General features: G+C 40.7%; 1 protein-coding gene across 10 annotated transcripts in view; it reads right to left on the bottom strand.

Annotated features, from left to right (window-relative positions):
* ANKRD42 (ankyrin repeat domain 42) overlaps window positions 1-25,114 on the bottom strand; it is an 82,655-nt gene extending 57,541 nt beyond the window's left edge. For 3 of the 10 annotated variants that reach the window (XR_002335560.1, XM_021062581.1, XM_021062583.1), the window contains exons 1-6: window positions 24,125-25,113; window positions 21,645-21,808; window positions 13,003-13,110; window positions 9,105-9,224; window positions 7,957-8,092; window positions 3,314-3,514 (exon numbers count right to left, since the gene is read on the bottom strand). Coding sequence is in view for 9 of the 10 variants with exons in the window: in XM_021062581.1 (XP_020918240.1) it covers window positions 3,314-3,514; window positions 7,957-8,092; window positions 9,105-9,224; window positions 13,003-13,110; window positions 21,645-21,808; window positions 24,125-24,182 (787 nt within the window). In the remaining variant the exon portion in view is untranslated. Of the gene's footprint in view, window positions 1-3,313; window positions 3,515-3,751; window positions 3,836-7,956; window positions 8,093-9,104; window positions 9,225-13,002; window positions 13,111-21,644; window positions 21,812-24,124 lie in introns of all 10 variants that reach the window. The other 7 variants (XM_013979196.2, XM_013979195.2, XM_021062579.1 and 4 more) reach the window with 6 other exon arrangements.

The raw sequence follows: 26,144 nt of genomic DNA, 5'->3' as shown, positions 1-26,144 counted from the left end.
TGTGTAGTACTGGCAAATAAACAGACATCAATAAGACAGGATGTATAAACAAAATCCACACAAAGGATTATTATTCAGCAATAAAAAGGAATGAACTATCGGAGTTCCTGTTGTGGCTCAGTGGAAACAAATCTGACTCACATCCATGATGATGCAGGTTCAATCCCTGGCCTCGCTGAGTTGGTTAAGGATCCAGCATTACTGTGAGTTGTGGAGTAGCTCACAGACATGGCTTGGATCCCATGTTACTTCGGCTGTGGCGTAGGCCCCCAGCTACAACTCCAACTCAACCCCTAGCCTGGAAACTGCCATATGCTGCGAGTGCAGCCCTAAAACAAACAAAAAAAAAGGAGTGAACTATTGATATATATAACACGAATGAATCGAGTTCCATTAGAAAGTTCAAATTAACATACAGTGATAGAAAAGAAATCAGTGGGTGTGTGGGTCCAGGATGAAAGGAAGGACGATCTGCAAGGGGGTATGAAAAACCCAAGTGATGGAAGTGTTCTGTATTTGACTGTGGTGGTGGGTTCATGACATATCAAAACTCATTGAACTGCATAATTTAAATAAACACACTCTACTGTATGTAAACAATACTTTAATAAAGTAGCTTTTTTTTGGGGGGGGGTCTCACCCACAGCCTGTGGAAGTTCTCAAACCAGGGTTCCAACCTATGCTAAGTTGTGACCTGTGCCACAGCTGCAGCAACATCCAATCTCTAACCTGCTGCACCACACATGAGCTTCCTAGATTTTTTTTAAAGGATATCATTTGTGAAAAAACAAGCCATAGTGTGAGAGAAAATATCTGTATCAGATAAATTTAATAAAGATTGATAATAAGACAATATGAAAGAACTCTAATTATTTAAAAAAGGACAAAGAGGCGTTCCCATCATGGCGCAGTGGTTAATGAATCTGACTAGGAACCATGAGGTTGCGGGTTCCAATCCCTGGCCTTGCTCAGTGGGTTAAGGATCCGGTGTTGCCATGAGCTGTGGTGTAGGTTGCAGACGCGGCTCAGATCCCGCGTTGCTGTGGCTCTGGTGTAGGCCGGTGGCTACAGCTCCGATTAGACCTCTAGCCTGGGAACCTCCATATGCCGTGGGGAGAAGCCCTAGAAAAGGCAAAAAGACAAAAAAAAAAAAAAAGACTACACAGTTCTACAGATAGAAGAGACAACTAAATAGCCAATATGAAACAATGTTCACCCTCATTAGTAAATCAAAAGGTTAGGGTTAGGGTTAATCAAAACACAAATTAAACCTCTTCAGAAATTTTGAAAGTCTGACAATACTGAATATTGTTTCTCTAAATTCTCACCAAACACAGCTGATGAGAGCGTAAATTTCTACAAACACTTTCATGAAGAATGCAGCATTTATATCTACTTGATGCTGAAGACGGGCACATCTCATCAAGTAAAAACTGAAGTAGTTTCTCAACGATTTACCAAGGCAGAGCTCTTAACTCTTAACCTTCAGAGAAAAGAGGCAGCACCTCAAGAAGCTTCAATCAACGACCCCAGTGTGCACACAAACAGCATTTTCTACGTGGGCTGTGTGTGAAAAAGGTAGTGGAGCACTTCTCTTAAGAACCTCTTGTACATGTACACAAGGACACATACAAGAATATCCATTTCATATTGACTGTAATACTGAAAACTGTAAACAATCAAAATGTCAAATTGGAGAACGGAGGAATAATATTTTTTATAAAATGCAATACTACACAAACAGAAAAACTAGGATACAGCTTTCTATCTAATAAATCTCAAAAGGCATACTATCTTGTGAAAAAACCAAGTATAGAAGGGGGATACATACTGTTTTAGGCCATTTTTATAAAGTCTTTTTTTTTTTTTTTTTTGTCTTTTTGCCTTTCCTAGGGCCGCTCCCCACAGCATATGGAGGTTTCCAGGCTAGGGGTTTAGCCAAAGCTGTAGCCACCAGCCTACACCAGAGCCACAGCAACGCCAGATCCGAGCCGTGTCTGCAACCTACACCATAGCTCACGGCAACACCAGATCCTTAACCCACTGAGCAAGGCCAGGGATCGAACCCTCAACCTCATGGTTCCTAGTCTGATTTGTTAACCACTGAGCCACGATGGGAACTCCATTTTTATAAAGTCTTCAATGAAGTTTCAAAGACCACTAGTTGTGTGCTACAATCCCTTTACTTCAATAGTAAGAGAGCTGCAGCTGAGCTGAGGCCTCTCAACTAGGCACTAAGTTCCCCAGTCTTCCTTGCAGCCTGGTGTGGCCATATGACTAAATTCTTGCCAAAAGGAAGTAAGCAAAATTCATGAGTGTGGAGTAGCAGGTTAAAGATCTGGTGTCATCACTGCAGTGGCTCAGATTGCAACTATGGTGCAGGTTTGATTGCTGGCCCAGGAACTTCAGCATACAGTGGGCATGCATGCAAAAAAAAAAAAAAAAAAAAGGTGATGAATGCAAATTAGATATTGAAAATCCTGGCTTATACTCTTATTCTCTCTCCATCTCTGGCAGAATCAGCAACAACTAAAGAGAGCTAGCTGCGAACATAGTAGGTCCCTGAATGACTGCACAGAACAGTCACTCTCAAACATGGGGTACCATATAAATGAAATAAACTTATTTAAGTTGCTGAATTTTACGATTTCTTGTTTTAACTGTTTAGTCTCTTACTCTAAAATACACAAAATAGTACTACATATTTTTCAAGTGTGTGTGTATGTGTGTGTATACTATAAAACCAAAGAATGGAATTATAAATCTATAGACCTCTGAGGAAGGAGAAAAGGGAGTGACAGAACTAAGAAACTTCAACTGTATCGATAATATTTTGTTCTTAAGTTCAGTGGTAGAGGAGTCCTTTGTAGCTCAGCAGTAATGAACCCAACTAGTATCCATGAGGATGCAGGTGTGATCCCTGGCGTTTTTCAGTGTGTTAAGGATCCAGCGCTACTGTGAGCTGCCATGTAGATCAAAGATGTGGCTCTGATCCCGAGTTGCTATGGCTGTGGCATAGGCTGGCATCTGCAGTTCTTTTTGGACCCCTAGCCTGGGGACTTGCATATGCTGTGGGGTGCAGTCCTAAAAAAAAGGAAAAGACAAGAAAAAAGTCCAGTGATAGATGAGTGTTTACTACATTAGTATCTATATTATTTCTGATTGTAATATTTCATATAAAGAAGAAAATCTGGATGAAAGTGTGGACAATGATATGTAACATGTTTTAATATAGCATTTGCCTTCTAACTTCTCTTCCTTTTCAATTTATTCTACTTATTAAATGCTAAGACACTTTAGGTTTATTACTTACTTTCCTGATCTTTCGGATCATTTCCTTCGTACTCAGCCCCCTGGATAAACTGTAAAATGTTCTGCTTAAAGAACCTCTGGGCCAGGTCTAGCACATTTTCTCCATTATCATTGAAGGCTTTTAAAGCTTGGGAGGCACTGCTCATCCTACTGAGGAGGAATTTAAAACAGTGAAGGTGGCCTTCCATGGCTGCTAAGTGAACTATAGGTGAGACAAAAAAGAAATAAGTTTATTTTCAACTTGACCATAAAATAACTTGAAAAAAGAAATAACACACTTATTCTGATCCTCTTAGGGAGATGCCTATCCCTAACCCATATAACAGGGATGTACTGTATGCAGAGCTAACAGACCATTTTTCCAGCTTAAGGCCCTTACTCAGGTAGCCTTCCAGTCACACCACAGCAATAAATAAAATGGCTAAGTACTTATACTTACCATGAATGTAGAAAGGCCACGTGAGGGTCACCAAAAAGCAGGCCCCAGAACATTTTCTTGGAAAGTGAAATACCAATTTTGTAGCTTAAAATTACAATGAAAAAAAAAAGTTTGCCATATAAGACAGACGATAGACATATAGGCTGATTTATCTTTATATTTTGGGGGAAAAGTGGAAGAAGTAAACCAAAATAGTCACTATGCAAATATGGCTGGTGTCATTTTTATCAATATGTATTTTGTCACTTTTCCATAAACATTTTTATTGTCAACAAGAAGACTGGATCAAAACTGCGACTAAGCACACACACTATCTATTTCTCCTCTTAAATTCTTCAAAGTAATAGGAAAGTTGCTGGGTTTTTTGTTTTTACTTTTTAAGGCTGATCCTGCCACATATGCAAGTTACCGGGGTTTTGGGTCCAATCAGAGCTGGAGGCACTGGCCACATCCACAGCCACACTGGATCCGAGATACATCTGCGACCTACACCACAGTTCACAGCAATGCTGGATCCTTAACCCAGTAAGTGATGCCAGGATTGAACCCGCATCCTCATGGAAACTAGCCGTGTTTGTTACTGTTGAGCCACAATGGAAACTCCAGGAAAGTTGTATTTTAAAGCCATAAAGAACGAGAAAAATACACAAGAACACCATGAACAAACAAGAAATGTTAAGGAATCCCTGAAAGAAAATATAATGAATCAGACTGACTGAGGGCCATAACCCAAAATCTGCAAAAAACAGGAATGGCCCTAAGGTATCACAAGCTTAGAGGCAACGACTACAAAGAACAAGAGAGCCCTTACACCTCTTGAGAAGTGACTGGGAAACAGCCCAACTGATACACAAATCTTATCTCTGGAGAAGTGGGCAGTGCCCAAGCAACCAGTACAACTCAGGAGAAACAAGTCACAATGTCCAACTAAAGGCAGGCTGCTAGCACAGGCCACTCCACACTTTCTCAGCTGAACCTTCCACTAAAAACTCTTCCTGAAACTTCAGACTCCTCTATATGCCTAATCACCATATAAACTGAAATGAGCTATAGGCATTTCTAAACTACCTTATCAAAAACTGGACTCTTGGAGTTCTCTGGTGGCCTATCAGTTAAGCATCTGGCCTTGTTACTACTGTGGCTTGGATCACTGCTGTGGCACAGATTCGATCCCTGGCCCAGGAACTTCTGCATGCCGTGGACTTGACCAAAAATAATAACAATAATAAGGACTTTCCATTTTGGCGCAGTAGGTTAATGATCTGGCTTGCCTTTGTGGCATTGCTGGTTCCCTGGCACAGAATGTTAAGGATCTCATATAGCTGCAGCTGTGGCTTAGGTTACAGATTCAGCCCAGATTCAATCCCTGGTCCAAGGAACTTCCATATGCCATGGGTGTGGCTGAAAATGGGGGTGGGGGAACCACAAAAAAAAAACCCCAAAACCCACTGAACTCCTTACCCTTTTTGTATACAGGTTCCTTACACAGCTTTCCCCATCTCAGTTAATGGAAACTCTTCTTTCCATGAAGACTGGGCCAAAAACCCTGGAGCCAGCCTTAATTCCTATTTCTGTCATTCCTCACCTCTAATCAATCAACGAGTCTTATTGGCTCTATCTCTAAAAGCTACACGAACCTCAATTACTTCTCACTATATTTGCCGCCTCTACTCTGGCCCAACCAAGCAGTAGCCTAATTATTGCATCAAGTGCCTGACAGTGCATGCCCACGCCCTCACTCCAATTTAGTATTATAAACATAATAGCCACAATGGGGCTCTTAAATATAGTTAGATCATAGTCACACCCATGCTCGAAGTCCTTCAATGGCTCCTGTTACGTCTCTGAGCTCATCAGCTATTATTCACCCCCTCACTTCCGTTCCGATCACACTGACTTGCTGTTACGACTTGCTGTTACTCAAAAACACCAGGCACATTTCTGCCTCAGAAGTTTTACATTTGCTGTTATCTCTTCCTGAAACGTTCTTCCCCCAAGACACCCACAAGACTTGCTTCCTCAACTCCAGGTCTTCACTCAACTTTCACCTCTTTAGTGAAGGCTTCCCTGATGACCTTATTTTAAACTTCATATCTATAACATTCTACTCTTTTTTGCTATTTAATCCAAACACATATCCCTATTTAATAAATGTATTTTGTTCATTAACTTTTATTACTGTCTGTCTTCCCCTTCACCACCACACAAAGGTAGAGACTTTTTTCTGTTTTATTTGCAGTGATATTCCCAGAATCTAGGAGACAGACTGATACACAGATGCTTAATAAATACATTTTGAATTAATAATTTTTAAGAGAGAAGTCTTAATATAAGCAGTCTTAGCTCTGAGCTACATTTTTTTTTTTCGCCTTTTTTTTTTTTTTTTTAGGGCTGCACCCATGGCATATGGAGGTTCCCTGGCTAGGGGGCCCATTGTAGCTACAGCTGCCATTCTACACTACAGCCACAGTAACGAAGGATCCGAGCCGTGTCTGCGACCTACACCACAGCTCACGGCAACACCAGATCCTTAACCCACTGAGCATGGACAGGGATTGAACCTGCAACCGCATGGATCCTAGTCAGATTCATTTCTGCTGCACCACGATGGGAACTCCTGAGGCTATTCTTAACCTCTACATTACACTATTAAAAATATACTACACATGGTTACAAACTATTTATATATGTTTAAAGAAGTAAGAGTTGAATTTTTTTTTTCAATGAGCAGACAGTAAGAGACTAAAAAGTGATCAGGCAAATCCAATAAAGAACTAAAAAAGAATGTAATTGCCCCAAACCTTGTTACAGAAAAGTCAGCTGCAGGAGGTTGGGAGATTTAAATGATTAGTAAAATAATAAAAATTGCTAGAAGATAATATAAAAGAGTGTCTTCATGATGACAGAGTGGGGAAAGATTTTTTAACAGGATCCAGAAAGCACTAACCACAAAGGAAGAGATTATGAAACTGGACTACATTAAAATTGAAACTTCCATTTGTTAAAAGAAATCTCTAAAGAATGAAAAGGCAAGGCAGAGAGTGGAAAAGATACTTAAGTGGGAAAGATATTTGCCATAAATGTAACTGACAAAGAGCTTATCACTAGAATATATAAAGAACCCTTACAATTCACTTTTTTAAAAATAGACAGTAAAAAAAAAAAGCAGAAGCTTTGAACTGGTAATTCACAAAAGAAAACAACCCAACAGCCATTAAGTATATGAAACAATGTTCTACATCTCTAGTCATCAGGGAAAATGCAAATTAAAACCACATGATATGACCGCATGTTCAAAAGAATGACTAAAACTAACAAAACGAATAGTACCAAATGTTAGTGAGGGATTTCCGACCACAGGTGGCTCAGTGGGTTATGAACCCAACTAGTATCCATGAGGATTTGGGTTCAATCCCTGGCCTTGCTCAGTGGGTTAAGGATCTGGCATTGCTGTGAGCTGTGGTGTGGGTCACAGAGGTGGCTCAGATCTGCCATTACTGTGGCTGCAGTGTAGGCTGGCAGCTGTAGCTCTGATTCAACCCCTAGCCTGGGAACTATTTCCATAGGCCACAGGCACAGCCCGGAAAAAAAAAAAAAAAAAAAAGTTAATGAGAAAGAGGAGTGACTGAAAGCCTTATACACAGCTCGTGGGTGTATAAATTGCTAACGACCACTTTGAAAAATCAAAAGAAGCTGCACACAAAAAGACACTAGTGTATTATTGAGGGTAGTGATTAACTTTGGAAGTTGGTAGTAACCAGAAAAAGGACATGAAGGAGACTATCCTCTTTCTCAATCTAGTTGATCACAAGCTAGACAACTGCAATGAGAAAATTAAATCAAATACACTAGTGTCCACTATTTGTACTATTTTTTTTTAAGAAGTCCGTGGAACAGACACCTATGAAGTTAAACAATAACACTGGACAGTAGATGAAGCAAACAACTGGAGGGGGGTGTAAATCCAAGTTTAACTTTGCCAATTTTTCCTTTGCTGATATGGTCCCAGGAAAAAACAAAAACAAAAAACAATCTCGAGGGGGGTACATAACAAACACAATGCAAGATAAATGCTCATGCCAACCTATTCAGTCCTTTTAGGAGCTATTAGAATGATGACAGCTTAAATTTCTTAAACATGACCCAACATTTTAAAAGTTTACATTAACAGAAAAGACCAAATATTTGCTTTTTCAAATACCTACCTGGAAGGTTTCCATTGCAGTCCACATCTTCGATGCTACACCCCCATTTAACTAGAAGTTGCAAACAGCCAAGTCGCCCGTGAAAAGCTGCATAATGCACAGGTTTCCATTCTCTCTTATCAGTCATGCTGGGATCCTAGAGGTAACATTTCACGAGGACTTAGTTTCTTTCTGTTTTGTAGGGGAAACAGTCTTGCATCTTAACTCTGCAAATGAAAACTGGAGGCTATTCTTAAAGCTATATGGCAAATATTAACTATAACAGAAATATTTACTGCAACCAATGATTTGGACATATGAGCTAATAAGATAGCAATGAAATTTTAAAGTCTTTAAAAGAACATAATTAACCAAAAATTTTTTTTAGGGCCACACCTGTGGTATACGGAACTTCTCAGGCCAGAGACTGAATCCAAGCTGTAGCTGTGACCTGCATCACAGCCACAGCAACACCAGATCCTTCAACCCACTGCACTGGGCCAGGGATTGAACCCACACCTTTGCAGTGACCCAAGCTGCTGCAGTCAGATTCTTAACACACTGTACCATAACAGGAACTCCCAAAAACTAGTTTTTAAAGAGGAGCTTAAGCAACATTTTACTGGTCACAAGTTCTAGATTTATAAAATGAAAAGAGATGGATTCAAATGATCAAATCATATTGAGAGTATAAAGAGTTTTTTTTTTTTTCCACAACACCGGGTAATATTAAAAACAACTATCACAATAAATGAAATTTCTGGAGATGTAAATCACTTTCTAAATCAGTGTATGAAATAAGAGCCAAAAAAAAAAAAAAAAAACCCAACATAACAAAAAACAAACCAAAAAAACCCATAGGTAAATACAGCAATTCAGAAAGGCTTACAATCCCTGGTTAAGATATGTTTGGAAGCTTCAGAATCTTCCCTATTAAACTCTAAACTGACAGCCTCCAAAATATTTTGTACCAGTAAACTGGGTGTTTTTGTTGTTGTTGATTTGTCTAAATTATTGCTCCCATATTTTAAGATGGAAAAGCTAAAGAGAGATCAAATTGCTCAAAGTCATATAAGGGATTTTAAAAGTGAGGAAGTGATAGCCAGAGTACCAAATGTTAGTCCATCTATATGGTTATACATTCTCTCTTATTAACAGGAATCCCTCACCACTCCACTTCGGAGCATTATTTGTAAAGTGAAAGAATGTCCGTGTGTTGCAGCAAGGTGTAAAGGAGTGCATCCACGATCATCTTGAGCTGCCAGATTTGCTCCACTGATTAGAAGAGCCTAGAAGAAGAGAAAGGAAAAGTGAGCTCATATGAATATAGATGTTAAATCATAAAAGCAGAGGCAGATTATTTAAAGGCAAGCCATTTACTAAACTATAGCTAAGTTATCATATAAGTTCTTGCATATGTGCTACATGCAAAGTTTAAGAAATTCTTGGAGATCCCTGATGGCTCAGGAGGTTAAGGATCTGAGGTTGTGGCTGCTGTGGTGATGGTCGTTGCTATGGTGATGATTCAATTCCTAGCCTAGGAACTTCCACAACCTGTGGACACATTAAAAAAAAAAAAAAAAGTGAGAAATATTTAGCTAGTCCTAAAAAAATGCTTGAGAGACTTTTTTTTTTTTGGTCTTTTTAGGGCCATACCCACAGCACATGGAAGTTTCCAGGCTAGGGGTCGAATTGGAGCTGCAGCTGCCAACCTATACCACAGCCACAGCAAGGCGGGATCCAGCTGCCTCTGCAACCTACACCACAGCTCATGGCAACACCAGATCCTTAACCCACTGAGTAAGGCCAGGGATTGAGCCTGCATCCTCATGGATGCTAGTCGGATTGTTTCTGCTGAGCCATGACGGGAACTCCTATATCAGATACATAACATGCCACTTTATATAATATACAGAGTAACTGTTTTAAAAAATTATTAGCTAGTATTCTTTAGTTTTATCTCTCTCCAACATTTTTTTGTTTTGTAACCAGCCTATATCTACCAGTATCTCAGCAAAAGTTTACTTGGTCATAATTCTTATCAAGTGTTTTAGGAAGAAGAGTCTCCATCATTCTGTCTGACTCCCACTAGCAAATTAGCCAATAGTCATCACAAACCATATACTGAGTGCCTACTGTGTCACTGCAGAGTATATGAAGACATATCAATTTAGGGAATTAGGATATGTATAAAGACAAAGATAATAAACTATACAAAGAAGTCCCTGACAAGATAACAATAACACAATATAGTACACAAAAAGCTTCACAAAAGCTCTAAGAATGAAGAGGTCACTTTGGGGAAGAGGCCAATCAAGGCAGAGGGAATGAGTTAAACCAATACTTAAAGGAAAAAAAGCATCAAGTAATGTTTCATTTGACCCTGATATCCCCTTAAGTTGTTTTATTTGCTCCTTCCTTTTGCGGCCTACTTCTCAAATTAATGCCTCACTGCCTCAACTTCAAATCCACCTGCAAACTGAGTGCCATCCCTGTCATTGCATAGAAATACAGCCATCCTCCCCTAGGGCGAGTTCTCTAGTTCACCGGCATTTCCTTAAGTGTTTTATCCTGGAACAGATATTCTGCCTAACTTCTTAAACTTCTATTTTCACTTGTACAGTCCTAATGGATCTTGGCTCTCCTATCTCTCTTTCTCCTTGGCATTCTTCACTAATTTCTCTGATTCCTCCCTTTGCCATCAGTAATCTTTGTCAACATTCAATCCTCAATACTCTACACTCTTCTTTACGCTTTTTACTCCTGAAATCTTTGTCTCCAGCACCCTTTTAACTGCCTGGCCCTTCTGCACGTGAACGACCTATAGGCACCTGAACCTCAACAATGTGCCAAATTGAACTCAGCATCTTTCCTTCTAAATCTCCCCTGCCTCTCAAATGTCCCTATCTATCTATCTATAATGCCATAATTACCTGTCATTATTTTTTTTTTTTTTTTTTTTTTTTTTTTTTTTTTTTTGCTTTTTAGGGCTGCACTTGCAGCATATGGAGGTTCCCAGGCCAGGGGCCCAATTGGAGCTACAGCCGCCAGCCTACACCACAGCCACACAAGATCCGAGCCACATCTGTGACCTACACCACAGCTCACGGCAACGCCACATCCTTAACCCACTGAGTGAGTCCAGGGATCGAACATGCAACCTCATGGTTCCTAACTGGATTTGTTTCTGCTGCGCCATGATGGGAACTCCTTACCTGTCATTCTGACTCAGAACTTTACATTCTCACTATGCTTTGTCAATACCTGCTTTGCAAGATGTCTTCAATGATTTTCTTTCTTTTTATAACTGTATACCAAAAATCTCACCTTCTATGGTTAGTGATTATACCAAGAGTCTCTAACTGGTCTTCTTGCTTCCAAACTCTTCATCTTAGATCCTAGCTATACCTAGCTTAAATAATTTCCTGCAACATATTCCCCTGTTAACGTCCATGTGTATGTACATTTGCACACGCACATACTCTATTCATAGATAACTCTCCTATACAAATGAACCTTTATTTTATTTCTAAGATGTTTTACAAATATGGCTTTTTCAAATTTAGTTCATTAACATTCCACATAACAAACCATCTACACTCAATCAAACTCATATAATGGTATATTCCCTGAACACATCTCATTTATTCAATTTAAAGACTTCTCATAGAGTTCCCTTGTGGCACAGCAGGTTAAGGATCTGGAGTTGCTACAGCTGCAGCATAGGTCGCAGCCACCGCTCAGATTCAATCCTTGGCCTGGGAACTTCACCTTCCATATTCCACAGCATGGCCAAAAAACAACAAAACAAAAACAAAAACAAAAAGACTTCTCATACAATTATAGCTTAAAGGAGTTCCCGTTGTGACTCAGTGGTTAACAAATCTGACTTGCTCAGGATCTGGCGTTGCCATGAACTGTGGTGTAGGTCACAGATGCATCTTGGATTCTGCGCTGCTTTGGCTGTGGTTCAGGCCAGTAGCTATGGCTCTGATTGGACCCCTAGCCTGGGAACCTCCATATGTAGCAGGAGTGGCCAAAAAAAAAAAAAAAAAATATATATATATATATATATATAGCATAGAGGTTAATAGGACAAAGTCTAGGTTCAAACCTTGACTTTGTCACTTTAGACAAAGTACTTAACTCCCAGAATCTGTTTCCTAGTCTTCAAGAACGGGAACTCATAAGATTGTTGTATTAAATGAAGTGATACATGGAAGACTATGAAAAAACGGTTTAACAAGTGAAAATCATTATTTTTATTTGCATCTGAAACCACATTCCCTTCCCACAATGCTTCTTCGCTTTTTTTTTTTTTTTTTTTTTTTTTTGCCACATCCGCGGCACATGGAATTTCCTAAGCCAGGGATCAAACCTGAGTCACAGCAGTGACAACACCAGATCCTTAAACAACTGCACCACAAGAGAACTCCACTATTTATCTTTTTCAAATCAACCCATTCTTTTAGGATTAGCTGAAGTTTTATTTCCTCTATTTGTGGCTCCCCTGTAAGTTCTGCAATTCTCGTCTATACTTTTCATGAGAACCTTATTCACAGACTGTACTTTGCACTGTTTTTTAACTCACTGGGGAGAGCTTCTGTCATTCCATAGTCTCAGGCTTCTTACAGGCAGGGACAGTTCACATACACAAATCTGTATTCCTCCAAGTTCCAGTCCATTTCACCACACTGATTAAATCTAGCTACTCTAATAAACTAGAGCCTGCCACATATTTATGTATAACTCTGGCCAGGAAATACATAAAAAAGGAATTTTAGGCATGGCAAGCTATAAAGAAGATCATCTAGGCATGCTATGACATCCCTTAAAAGAACCCAAACATCCAACTACTTAAGAGATAAAATTATTTCTGTTCTTAGACAATGTGTTTGAGTGACAGTTGGTGCCCAAATATATGAGTCCTAGAATCCAGTACGTTTTTGTTTAGAACACAGAACTTAATCTATGAAATTAATTAGAAGAAAGGCAACAGCCCAATAGGAGTATGCCAAAATAATTCAACTTACCAAATTTTTAAAAAGTAACCAAAGTTATTATTACCTGCATACAAGCATCCTGTCCCCTGATTGCGGCTATGTGAGCTGCTGTCCAACCCCTCCCGGTTACTTGTGAGATATCAGCCCCATGCCAGAGGAGCCAATGAAGACACTACATTAAGAAAATACACATTAACCATGTTAATAGACATTTTTAACATTTTAATATCTTTAGGTTAGTCTGTACTCATGAAATACTACAGCCTGAGAAGCATCGTAAGTAAATGGGGGGGCCAGCTATACCCCAAACAAAAGCACAGGCATTATGATATGGTGACCCTCATTTGGTCTTACTGTTAGGTAAACAATAGGGAGAGGTAGGAGCTGGGGCAAACAGGAGACCACATTCCTTGCTCAAAAGGTGAAATCCTACTGAATCCTAGCCAGTTTTTGAGATGACTGAAATACTGGTCCCAATCTTACATTTAGCTAATACTTTACAAGACAAACAAAATGCATGTGTGGTCAAATTCACTGAATGACTGCTAATTTACAAACTCTGCCATAGATTAAATGGGCTCAGAAACTTCTGTATCAGAGAAAATATTGTTATTCTACTACTTTCTTTTTTTTTTTTGTCTTTTTGTCTTTTCTTGGGCCGCTTCCGCAGCATATGGAGGTTCCCAAGGCCAGGGGTCTAATTGGAGCTGTACCTGCCAGCCTACACCAGAGCCACAGCAACACAGGATCCAAGCCGCGTCTGCGATCTACACCACAGCTCACAGCAATGCCGGATCGTTAACCCACTAAACAAGGATCAAACCCGCAACCTCATGGTTCCTAGTCGGATTCGTTAACCACTGAGCCACGATGGGAACTCCGTTTTGTTGTTTTTTTTTTTTTTTTTTTTCTACTACTTTCTAAAAAAAAATAAATAGCATATCTTAAAAAGGGAGGGAGTCATATACATATCCATTTAAGCTTTTTAAAATTTTAAAAATTTTCTTTTTCTTTTTACAGCCACACCTGCATCATATGAAAATTCCTGAGCCAGGGGTAGAATCCAAGCTGCAGATGCATGTCTATACCACAGCCACAGCAATGCCAGATCCTTAACTCACTGAGTGAGGCCAGGGATCAAACCCACCTCCACACAGAAACTATGTTGAGTTCTTAATCTGCGGAGTCACAAAGGGAACTCCGCATTTAAGATTTATTTAATTAAACTAAGTCTCAATATAATACAGTACTAGAGTTCTGCACTACATATAGTGTTACTGTCTTTATATGTTCAAGCCTGTAGATTCTACCTTCAAGAAGTTTTTTTCAAAATGGCTATACTACCTAAGGTAATCTACTTGAAGTCATTTGCCCATTTCTAATTGGATTTTTAATTTTTTCACTATTGATTTGTGAGAGTCTCATATATTCTAGCAACAAGTTCTTAGTCAAATTTATGATTTGGAAAGATTTTTTCCTGCTTATAGAGGGAACATACCTTAACATAATAAAAGCCATTTATGACTAACCCACAGCAAATACAATACTCAATGGAGAAAAGCTGAAAGCCTTCCCACTAAAATCTGCAACAAGACAGGGATACCCACTCTCACCACTTTTATTCAACAAAGTACTGGAAGTCCTAGCCACAGCAATCCAAAAACAAAAGAAATAAAACGTATCCAAATTGGAAGAGAAGAGGTAAAATTGTCACTGCATGCAGATGACATAATACTATATATAGAAAACCCTAAGGACTCAACCCCAAAACTACTTGAACTGATCAACAAATTCAGCAAAGTAACAGGATATAAGATTAACATTCAGAAATCAGTCGCATTTCTGTATACTAACAATGGAAATACTAGAAAAGGAATACAAAAATACAATCCCTTTTAAAATCGTACCCCAAAAAATCAAATACTGCGAATAAACCTGACCAAGGAGGCAAAAGACTTAACATGCTGAGAACTATACAGCATTAATCAAGGAAATTAAAGAGGACTCAAAGAAATGGAAAGATATTCCACGCTCCTGAGTTAGAATTAATAGCGTAAAAATGGCCATCCTATCCAAAGCCATCTACAGATTTAATGCAATCCCTATCAAATTACCCAGGACATTTTGCACAGAACTACAACAAACAATCCAAATTTACATGGAACCCCAAAAGACCCAGAATTGCCAAAGCAATCCTGAGGAACAAAAACCAAGCAGGAGGCATAACTCTCCCAGACTTCAGGGAATATTACAAAGCTACAGTAAACAAGACAGCGTGGTACTGGTTCCAAAACAGACATACAGACCAATGGAACAGAACAGAGAACCCAGAAGTAAACCCAGACACATACGGTCAATTAATCTTTGACAAAGGAGGCAAGAATATAAAAGGGGGAAAAGATAGTCTTTTCAGCAAGTGGTGCTGGGAAAACTGGACAGCTGCATGTAAATCAATGAAACCGGAACACACCCTCACACCATGCACAAAAATAAACTCAAAATGGCTTAAAGACTTAAATGTAAGACAAGACACCATTAAACTCCTAGAAGAGAACATAGGCAAAACTTTCTCTGACATCAACCTTACAAATGTTTTCTCAGGTCAGTCTTCCAAAGCAACAAAAATAAAAGCAAAAATGAACCAATGGGACCCAATCAAACTGACAAGCTTTTGCACAGCAAAGGAAACCATTAAAAAAAAAAAAAAAAAAAAAGACAACTTACAGAATGGCAGAAAATAATTTCAAACAATGCAACTGGCAAGGGTTTCATCTCTCAAATATACAAACATCTTATACAACTCAACAGCAAAAAAAGCCAACAACCCAATTGAAAAATGGGCAAAAGACCTAAGTAGACATTTCTCCAAAGAAGATATACAGATGGCCAACAGACACATGAAAAAATGCTCAGCATCACTGATTATTAGAGAAATACAAATCTTAGGCACCACCTCATACTAGTCAGAATGGCCACCATTAATAAGTCCACAAATAACAAGTGCTGGAGAGGGTGTGGAGAAAAGAGAACCCTCCTGCACTGCTGGTGGGAATGTAAACTGGTACAACCACTATGGAAAACAGTATGGAGGAAACTATATACAGATAACTACCATATGACCCAGCAACCCCACTCATGGGCATATATCCAGACAAAACTTTCCTTGAAAAAGACGCATGCACCCACATGTTCATTGCAGCACTATGCACAATAGCCAAGACATCAAAACAACGTAAATGTCCATTGACAGATGATTGGATTAAGAAGATGTGGTATATATATGCAATGGAATACTACTCAGCCATAAAAAAGAACAAAACAATGCCATTCAGAGCAACATGGTTGGAACTAGAGACATACTAGGTGAAGTCAGAAAGAGAAAAACAAATACCATAGGATATCACTTATATCTGGAATCTAATATATGGCAGAAATTAACCTTTCCACAGGAAAGAAAATCATAGACATTAAGAATAGATTTGCGGTTGTCAAGGGGGAGGGAGTGGGATGGATTGGAAGCTTGGGCTTAACAGACGCAAACTATTGCCTTTGGAACGGATAAGCAAGGAGACCCTGCTGTATAGCCCTGGGGACTATATCTAGTCACTTTATCATGGAGCATGATAATGTGAGAAAAAAGAATGTATACATGTACATGTAACTGGGTCACCTTGCTGTACAGGAGAAAATTGACAGAACAGTGTAAACCAGCTATAATGGAAGAAAATCATAAAAAAAGAAAGATATTTTCATATATATTTTTTAGAAATTTTTTAAGTTTTACACTTGTCCAAGACCTGTTTTCAGTACATTTTTACATATGATATCAATTATGAGTTGAGGTTCGTTTTCTTACATGTGACTATCCAGCTGGTGCCAGCTCCATTTAATAAAAATACTGTTCACCATTGGACTGCATTGCGTGTTTGTTGAAAAACAATTGACCGATCAGCAGGACTTCAAGAGTGGCTAAGTGAGGAACCTGGCAAATCGCCCCCAAGAAATAATGATAAAGCTAGACAGAGTTGTCAAAAACAACCACTTAAAGAGATTGGAGTTCCCGTCGTGGCTCAGTGGTTAACGAATCCGACTAGGAAACATGAGGTTACAGGTTCGATCCTTGGCCTTGTTCAGTGGGTTCAGGATCCGGCGTTGCCGTGAGCTGTGGTCACAGACACGGCTCGGATCCCACATTGCTGCGGCTCTGGCGTAGGCCAGTGGCTACAGCTCCGATTAAACCCCTAGCCTGAAAACCTCCATATGCTGCAGGAGCGGCCCTTTAGAGAACTAAAAGAAATGATTTTTTAAAGAATTTGTTTAACAGGAGTTCCCGTCGTGGCACAGGGGAAACAAATCTGACTAGGAACAATGAGGTTGCAGGTTCAATCCCTGGCCTCGCTCAATATTTTCATATTTCCTCTCGTAACTGAGCAGTACCCTTGAGGCCTTCTCAGAGTGGATCTCCCCAACTCATGTCCTCCACCTGACTTTTTCTCTACAAACTTTAGTCAAAGAACCAATTTTATCAGAGAGTGAAAAAAGAAAAACAGAAAAAAAGAAAACAGTATTAATAATTCAGCCATTCAACAAAGTCGAGGACTTTCAGTTCTTCCAAGACTATAGATAATACTCCAAGCCATGTCCTTGAAGGTGTTTTGCAGCTGCTGAAGTCCCCACCGGGGGAAGAAATCAACTCTGTGCTGCCCACAAGCACGTAAAGCCCAGACCGGTTGGAACCAGAAGGTTGATGACGCTGACTCCATATGACCTCACTAGCCACCAACCAAGAAAATGTCCAGGAGCTGATCATGCCCTGTTCCTCAAACACTCTAAGACTCTTCACTACCTCCTCCAAGGGGGCGGTCACAGTCCTTGAGGCACTAGGCTGCTGTGTTCCCCTCTTTGCCTGGCAACGAAAGCTACTTTTTCTGTTTCCTCCAACTCTGCCTCTGTGTTTCTATTTGGCACTGGTGTAGAGAGGTGGCCAATATTTCAGCAACAATCCAACAGGAGAAAAAAAAATGAAGTCTAATAAAGCATAGTTTTCAGCAGTTGTTAATTTAGTGATGTTTTTCTCTGCTGCACCCACAGCATGTGGAAATTCCTGAGCAAGGGAACCCAAGCCACTGCAGTGACAATGCCAGATCCTTAAGCCACTGCATCACAAGAGAACTTCAATTTCGTGATTATTTTATACTATCAAAGTACCACAAGTCTTAAGAAATTTCAGAAAGGATAACAAAATGTAAGGATATTAATGCAATACTCAAAAGAGAATGATCCTTAAATGAGAAAGTAGAAAAGCACCAAAACCTTCTGATTTAGACTTATTTTTGCTCAAATTCAGCAAACATTTCTTGAACGTCCGCCATGCACTGTGCTAGACACTAGAACATAAACTTAATTCAACAATACAACAAACATTTGTTGAGAATCCGCAATGTTATTCCAATATTCCAGACACTGTGCTAGATGCTGTGGGGAAAAAAAGATAAATAAAACCTAAATTGTACCTTCAAAGAGTTCAAAATCTAATAGAGGATACAATTCAATGTGATAAACACAATTTTAAAATATGTATAAAATTGAAGAAAAAGTTGCTAGTTGAAAGATATTGAGGGGGGAACCCCAGAAGGCTCTGCCAAGTAGGTGCTACCTGACCTGGATTTCAACCAGCTAACCACAAGGAAAAGGTGAGACTAGGAAGATGAAATGCATGTACAAAGTCTATGATAATATGAAACAGTAGTTTGGGAAATGACAGTAGCCACCAATACAGCAGCATAAAACAAGTATGATGGGAGATGAGGCTGGAAAGACAAGTCTACTATATTAAACAATTTCAACTTTACCCTACAGGGTAGAAAAAGTCACCATATGGACTTAAGCAAGATCAGATTTATATTTTAACACAGTAATTATGCGTGTTGGTTATGAACTAAAGGTAGACAAGACAGAAAACAAGGAAATCAAGTAGATCTAAGGCAGCGGAGGACTGGAAATGAGGATGGAGAGGACAAATCTGAGAGACAAAAATGGAACAGAACCAACCGAGTGATCAGCTCTCACTACATCAGTGTGCATCATGAAGTGAACTTCATCTAGACAAATGCTGACACCCTCTGCAAAACACTGAGACAACTCAATAATGATGCCAAGGACATTAGCCTAGAAATCTAAGAAAGGAAGGGAAAAGAATAACAATTTAGTTTCAGACCAGTTGAATTTGAGATGTAGGTCAGATATGCATGAGCTATGGATAAGCACTAGATGCATAAGCCAGAATTCAAATTCTGGAGGGAAAGCAAATCAATGAATTATTATGTAGAAGTGATAAAGCCAAGGAAATTTAAAAATGGCCTGGGGAGAGTGTGTAAAGTGAGAGAGAAGGCCACTAGCAGAAGCATAAAGAGTAGCACTAATTTGGAGTTCCTGTTGTGGTTCAGCAGGTGAAAATCCGGATGTTGTCTCCGAGAGGATACAGGTTCAATTCCTGGCCTTGCTTGGTGGGTTTAGGATCTGGCATTACTCTGAGCTGCAGGGTAGGTCACAGATGTGGCTCCGAGCAGGTGTTGCCATGGCTGTGACATAGGCCAGCAGCTATAGCTCTGATTCGACCCCTAGCCCAGGAACTTCCATGTGCTACAGGCGTGGCCTAAAAAGAAAAAAACAAAAAAGAATAACACTAATTTTAGGGAAGGCAGAGTAGGTTAACCAAAGAGACTAAATGAGAGTACCAGAGAAGCTGAAAGGATCCCAGGAAAGAGAGGAAATAAATGATATAGAAAGAAGTCCAATCCTATTTGAAAGTGGCAGAGTAAAATCAGTATTTCCTCCTCGCTTCAAAATCTTTTTTTTTTTTAAAGGACAAGAAAACCCCAACTTGATGAAACTTGGAGACATGTGAAACCACCAAACAGATGGGAAAGCTGCCAATGTGTAGATCAAACAGGGATGTGGGAGAAAACCAAAGAGAAAATAGCCATGCACGGCTGCAAGCACAGAAAGACCCATTAAGACACACTTCTCCCAGGTGAAAAGAAAGCCACAAACAGACCAAAGCAAAAATCCCTACATTTCAAATGGGGCACACAGACTGGTGGAGAGAGATTCTTTGAACCAGATTTGGTTCCAAGATGCAGAGAAGCCTAAACAAGAAATTTATATTCACAGAAAGCAGTTTTTGTTTGTGCAGCAGGGGCAAAAAGAGAGACACATAGTGAATAGACCTATTGCAGCCCTACAGGCTGGGGAAATGTAATAGCTAAAATAAGCTCCCCACACGCAACCATGAATCATAAGAAAAATTTCATCTAGCTTTTGTACACAGCCCAAGAATTAGAAGTTGTGCATAAAATACTCACTAAGCACTTCCCACACTACTGAAACCAATGAAATATTCATCAATCAAAAAATGAATAAATTCTGGTAGTTCCCATCCTGGCGCAGCAGAAACAAATCCAACTAAGAACCATGAGGTTGCGGGTTCAATCCCTGGCTTTGTTCACTGGGTTAAGGATCTGGCATTGCCGTGAGCTGTGCTGTAGGTCACAGACGTGGCTAGGATCTTCTGTTGCTTTGGCTGTGATGTAGGCCAGCAGCTGTAGCTCTGATTTGATCCCTAGCCTGGGAACCTCAATATGATGCGGGTGTGGCCCTAAAAGAAAAAAGAAAAGAAAAAGAAAAAAAGAAAGGAATAAATTCTGATATTCACCTAAGAATAGCATATTACAACATGGCTGAAAGAAATGAATTAGAGTGCATATATGTAACCACGTGGTTAAAACTCAAAGACACGCTGTTGGAAAAAAAAAGCCACTGAATGATACACAAAATATGATGACATTTATATTTCATTTAGAACAGTGATAATCATATATAATGCAGCATAAGATATAGAAAGTAATAATAAACACCAAATTCAGAGTAATAGTTATCTCTGGAGTTGGAAGGAGGGAAATGATAGCTGGAAGGGGTGCTCAGAATATCACAGATACATTTGAAGTCCATATTTCCTTTTGAAAAATCTGAAACAACTACAGCAAAAACATTAGGATTTGATAGAGCCAGGAATGTATTATGTTATTCTCTGTAAGTTACCCTCCATGCTTGCCTTTGGAACCTGGCCACTACACTGTGAGGAAGCACAAACTAGCACAGGTGTAGAGACTTCACAAAAAGGCCCACATGGCAAGCCATTAAGGTGCTCAGCCTATAGCCAGCATTTATCACCATACGTCTGCATGAACAAGCACTCAGAAGATTCCAGCCCCAGCTTTTGAAAACTTCTAACTGAAGCCCAGATATAATGGAGCAGAGACTACCTGTCCCTGAAATCCAAATTGCTGATTCACTCCTGGACATAAATAAATGGTTATTATAGGAGTTTCCTTGTGACACAGTGAGTTAGGGATCTGGCATTGTCACTACAGCAGCTGGGGTTGCTGCTCTGGCACAGGTTCAATCCCTAGCTCAGGAACTTCCATGTGCCATGAGAGCAGCCAAAAAAAAGTTATTTTATGCCACCAAGTTATAGGATAATTGATTACAAAACTATAGTAACCAAAACACCCAAATGTTAGACTGAATTGAAAAGAAAAATATTTGCAGTGCCTAGCCTAAGGACTTAGTTCTGTTTGCTAAATTTACAAAACTTCTAACAGCTCCAGACTTAATCTCAGTTTAATAATTTATATAGTTTCTTACCTCCAAACTTCCAGAATGCGCAGCCCAATGTAAAGGGGTAAATTTATGAAGAACATCAACTTCATTAATGCTGGCACCACGTTCTACTATTTCTGAAAGCTGCTTTACATCTCCAGCTCGGACTGCATCATGTATACTACCAAAATGCACCTTCTTCCTGGCACCTACTGACAAAAATCCAACTGCTTAAAATACATTACAAAACTAAAAAAAAGACTAAAGCAACAACTGAACTGAAAACACAAAATCACTTTGGCTTTCCAAATAATTTACTGCCGAGATGTTTGTGACTAATATCTTAATCAGACTTCAAGGGTTCCCATTGTGGATCAGCAGTAACGAACCGGACCAGCATCCATGAGGATTGGGTTTGATCCCTGATCTCACTCAGTGAGTTCAGGATCCAGTGTTGCCGTGAGCTGTGGTGTAGGTCAAGACTCAGCTTGGATCCCGCATTGCTGTGGCTATAGCTTAGGCCAGCAGCTACAGCTCTGATTTGACCCGCTAGGCCAAGAACTTCCATATGCTGCAGGTGTGGCCCTAAAAAAAAAATCAGACTTTGATTTTAGCTCTTCAGTATGTAAAGAGCATGGAAGTTATCACCCCCATACATAGAGGCAAAAAGCTGAACAAACTGAAAACAGCTTTCTTAGATTCATCAGAGAATTAAGGTCTCAGGGCAAACAGTCACCCTGAAATGGAACAGACAGGCAAATACAGAGAAACACAATCAAGTTCAGCTTATCTGGAGCAGAAGCCACAGGAACCATAAATTTCTAGAAACACTTAAATGGTGATTTTGATAAACTGCTAGGGGCTGGGTATTTACTGGCCTGAGTGAAAAATTCCTCAGGCCATGGTCTTAGGATGCCCCCTCATTTTCATAGATTTTTTACTTCAAAACCCCACCAAGTTATCACAGTGAAAAATCAAGAAAAATCACTTCATGTTTTTGGTAAAGTAGAGAAGTAGCCATTTTGAAATATGCCCAATGTAAAAAAGGCCCACTGTAAAAAAGGCCCACTCTCCAGGGAAAAGGCTTTACCAGAATCTTATCTCACATAAGCAGATACATGTTATCAATATTTTTCATATTTTCATATTTTTCATATCAAGTTTTTCATAAATTTTTCATATGTCCTACACTAAGAAAGGAATGACGGGTCACAATTTTTACTTCAAACATTTTAGTGTCTTATATTTTATGATTTAATGTTCCAAACATCAAGACTGCACTGTCAGCCTTACTGTTCTGTGAAATATGTTGATGTGCATTGTGAACCAGAAGCAATAAAGATATCTAAGCATGAACAGACAGTTGTTGAAGGAAGAAGTAAATAGTTCAATCAAAGCATTTCCTAAACCAAACAAAGAGGCACAATTTTTGACCTCAAATTGATAGGGTTTTTTTTTGAGAGGAGATGGAGCATGGCATGCAGTAGCTTGATGTGGTATCTTAGGTCCCAGACCTGGGACCGAACCCAGGCTGTGCCCATAAAAGTGCCAAATCCTAACCACTAGACCACCAGGGAGCTCCCCAACATCAAAATGATTTGTAAAGAGCTCGCCAACACTTCTGGCAGTTACCCTATGCAGCCTCATAATACTCTGAGGAGAGATCTGGAGTTGAGATCTCATTATTAGCTGAGTCTCATTATTAGGCAGCTTTTTCTGATCTTCAACCTCATCCCCTACTGGCGCTAAGGTCGCTCTACTCAGAGGAGTGTTATAATAGTCACCACATTAATCATTATTTGCTTAGTATGTACCTTCCCCACTAGAAGGTAAGGAATGTGCTCGTCTTCTTTGCTCACATATCCTTGACACAAAGCACATCTTATCTCACATAGGCAGATATATGTTATCAATATTTTTCATATTTTCATACTCCATTAATTAAAATATTTCATATTTCAATAGGCGCTCAATAAGCATTTACCGAATGAATAACAGATTGGAGGTCCTCAGTAGGGTTGAAGTCATGATACATGACAAGAAAAAAAGCATCAATGATGGCACTATCCATGGAAAAAAGCAACATTTTAGAAGAGGATTGAAGAAAAGTCAGCATGCATGAATGAATGGATAGATGGATAGAGAGAAAGATAGACAGATAAGGGAGAGTCAATAGAGTCAAAGGAAGAAAATTAGGTAAGTCCAATATATAATATAATAATATCCACGGAGTCAAATGCTGCAGAGATGCCAGGAACTTAAAAGGGTCCATTAATTTTAACAAGAGTTGATGTCAGCTGGGAAAGAAGTCTCAAGAATGCGGGGCAGATGGAAAGTAAGGACAGCTGAAGTGAGTTAGAATGCGGGCCAGGTGAACAGCTTTAGGACACTAAAAATAGGTCAATTAGGGGTCATGAGGGGTGGCAGGTGAGAAAGGGAATGGCCAGAAGGAGCGAAGGCTCCCGTGGGGCTGAAGTGAGAAAAGGTGTGTGGCAGACAAGGACCAGCGAAGTTGTCTGACTCACATGGGGTCGCAGTTTCCGTGGAGGAGGTGGAGGGGCCTGAATCGGACACCCCAGGCATGGTGTGATCCCCTGGACTCCGGGGAGGAGTTGAGTCCAGGCCTCTACTGCTGCGGCGGTCTTCGCTTGCTGTGACCCACGAACCACTGCAGCAGCGGCTGTCTTCCTCTTCGTCTGTAGGCCCGGGGCCGCCGTCCTGCGTCGATCCCTCCCAGGTGCCCAGGCAGCGGGAACCTTCGTCTTCACTTTCTCTGTCCCAGAAGCGGCGGTGGTTGGCGTCTTCGCGGACGCTTAGCGCAGAGGATTCGCTGGCCACGTAGCCGCGGTCTTCACTTACCCCTTCCCAGGAACTGCTGAGGCTGCGACCGCCATCCACACTCCCGCCGTCCCAGGAGCCGCTGAGGCAATGGCTCCGGTCGTCACTGCCTCTCTCCCCGGAGTCGCTGGTTCGGGGGCCCCGGACCTCCCTGATCACCTCCCAAGTCCCACTGAGGCAGAGTTCGCGGTCTTCTCTGACGGTTCCCCCAGAGTCACTAGTGGGGTGGCTTCCGACTTCACTTAAACTCACGTCGCTGCTGCGGTCTCCCCTTACTCTCTCCCAAGAGTTGCTGGGACGGTGGCTACCACCTCTCCTGACTCTCTCCTGAGAGACACTGCGGCGGTGACCCAGGTCTTCACTGACTCTTCTCGAATCATTGCGGGAGAAGCCGACATCTTCACTTACTCTTCCCGTCGAGACCCTGCAGCGGTGGTCACTGTCTTCTCTACGACTAACCCTTTCCCTGGACTGGTCGCCGTGGTGGCCTTTTATCCTCCACACGCGATGGCTGGTGCGGCGGCCGCCGTCTTCGGCTGCTACTCCCCGCGACTCGCTGTGGCGGCGACCGCCGTCGGCGGGTACCCTCTTCTCCCAGTCGCTTTCCAGCGTCCCGACTCCAGCTACCCGGCTGGAGCTGTGTTGAAGCCGATGCCTTGGAAACGAATGAATTTCCGGCGTGCTGCGGTCATTTCCGGTTCCTCGTGGCCGTGCGTCACTTCCGGCCTCCCCGCTCTCTCGCGCTTTCTCCGCTTTAGCTCCCTCCCCTTTTTATTCCGGGGCTTCGCCTCTAGAGATGGTGGTGTGGATTCGTGTTTGGTGAAATTCCACTCAGTTTCACCCCCCTTCTGTCTAGACCCTATCTGTGTAATGGCCAGGCATCCGCTGGGCCCGCCATGGCTCGGCGACGCAGGTGGAGGCTTCAGGACTGCAGTCGGCGTAGGTGACCTGAGTGTGTGTGCCGCTGGCCGGGCGGGGCCTTTCGTCCTTCGCAAATCTAGTGCTGGTTGGAGCATTGGAGAAAATGTGTCTTTACCCTTTCATTTCATAAGTATGGAAAACAGCTCTAAAGGAGAAGTTAGCAGCTGCAGCGCTAACATTATTGGGTTTTACTACTGCCAGGCTCGTTGATAATCGCTTGGTACCAATTCTCACACTAATTTTGTAAGGTAGGTGTAATCTCCATTTTACAGGTGAGGAGATTCAAGGTATCAGTAATTATTGCTAAGGCTGAACAGCAGGTAAGTTGTAAAGCCAGTATAAAACACCGGTCATTGGTCGAAAGACCGCACCAGGTGTCGTGATTCCAAGGTTCCTTTCACTATAAAATGTTTACTTTCAGCAGTTTGGCCCAGATTGTTTTCTTCAACCCTGTTGCTTAAGGTATGTTCTTCCATTGATGTTTATAGCAAGTATATGGGTCAGGTTTTGCGCTAGCAATTGAAATTAGAGAAATTAGAATTCTCTGCCCTCCAAGAGCATCACCCACCTTGATTCTTCTCTCACCCTGTTTTTTCCCATCCTTACTGCCTTCCGACAAATTTTGTTTTGTGAACACATTTGGGAAATTCCCTTGACCCCTGCCTTTCCTTTCTTGAAGTACGGCAAATACCGTTCTTTAGCCTTTTATAACAATAGTTTCCATTTGTTGCGTTCCTGAGTCTGGCAAATGCTTTGTGTTTTCTTGTCTAATCTTTAACATAAACT

Source organism: Sus scrofa, chromosome 9 (genome assembly GCF_000003025.6).
Source record: "Sus scrofa isolate TJ Tabasco breed Duroc chromosome 9, Sscrofa11.1, whole genome shotgun sequence".
NCBI lineage: Eukaryota > Metazoa > Chordata > Mammalia > Artiodactyla > Suidae > Sus > Sus scrofa.
The sequence above is the reverse complement of the archived record's forward strand: the minus strand, read 5'-3'. Positions and strand labels throughout refer to the sequence as shown.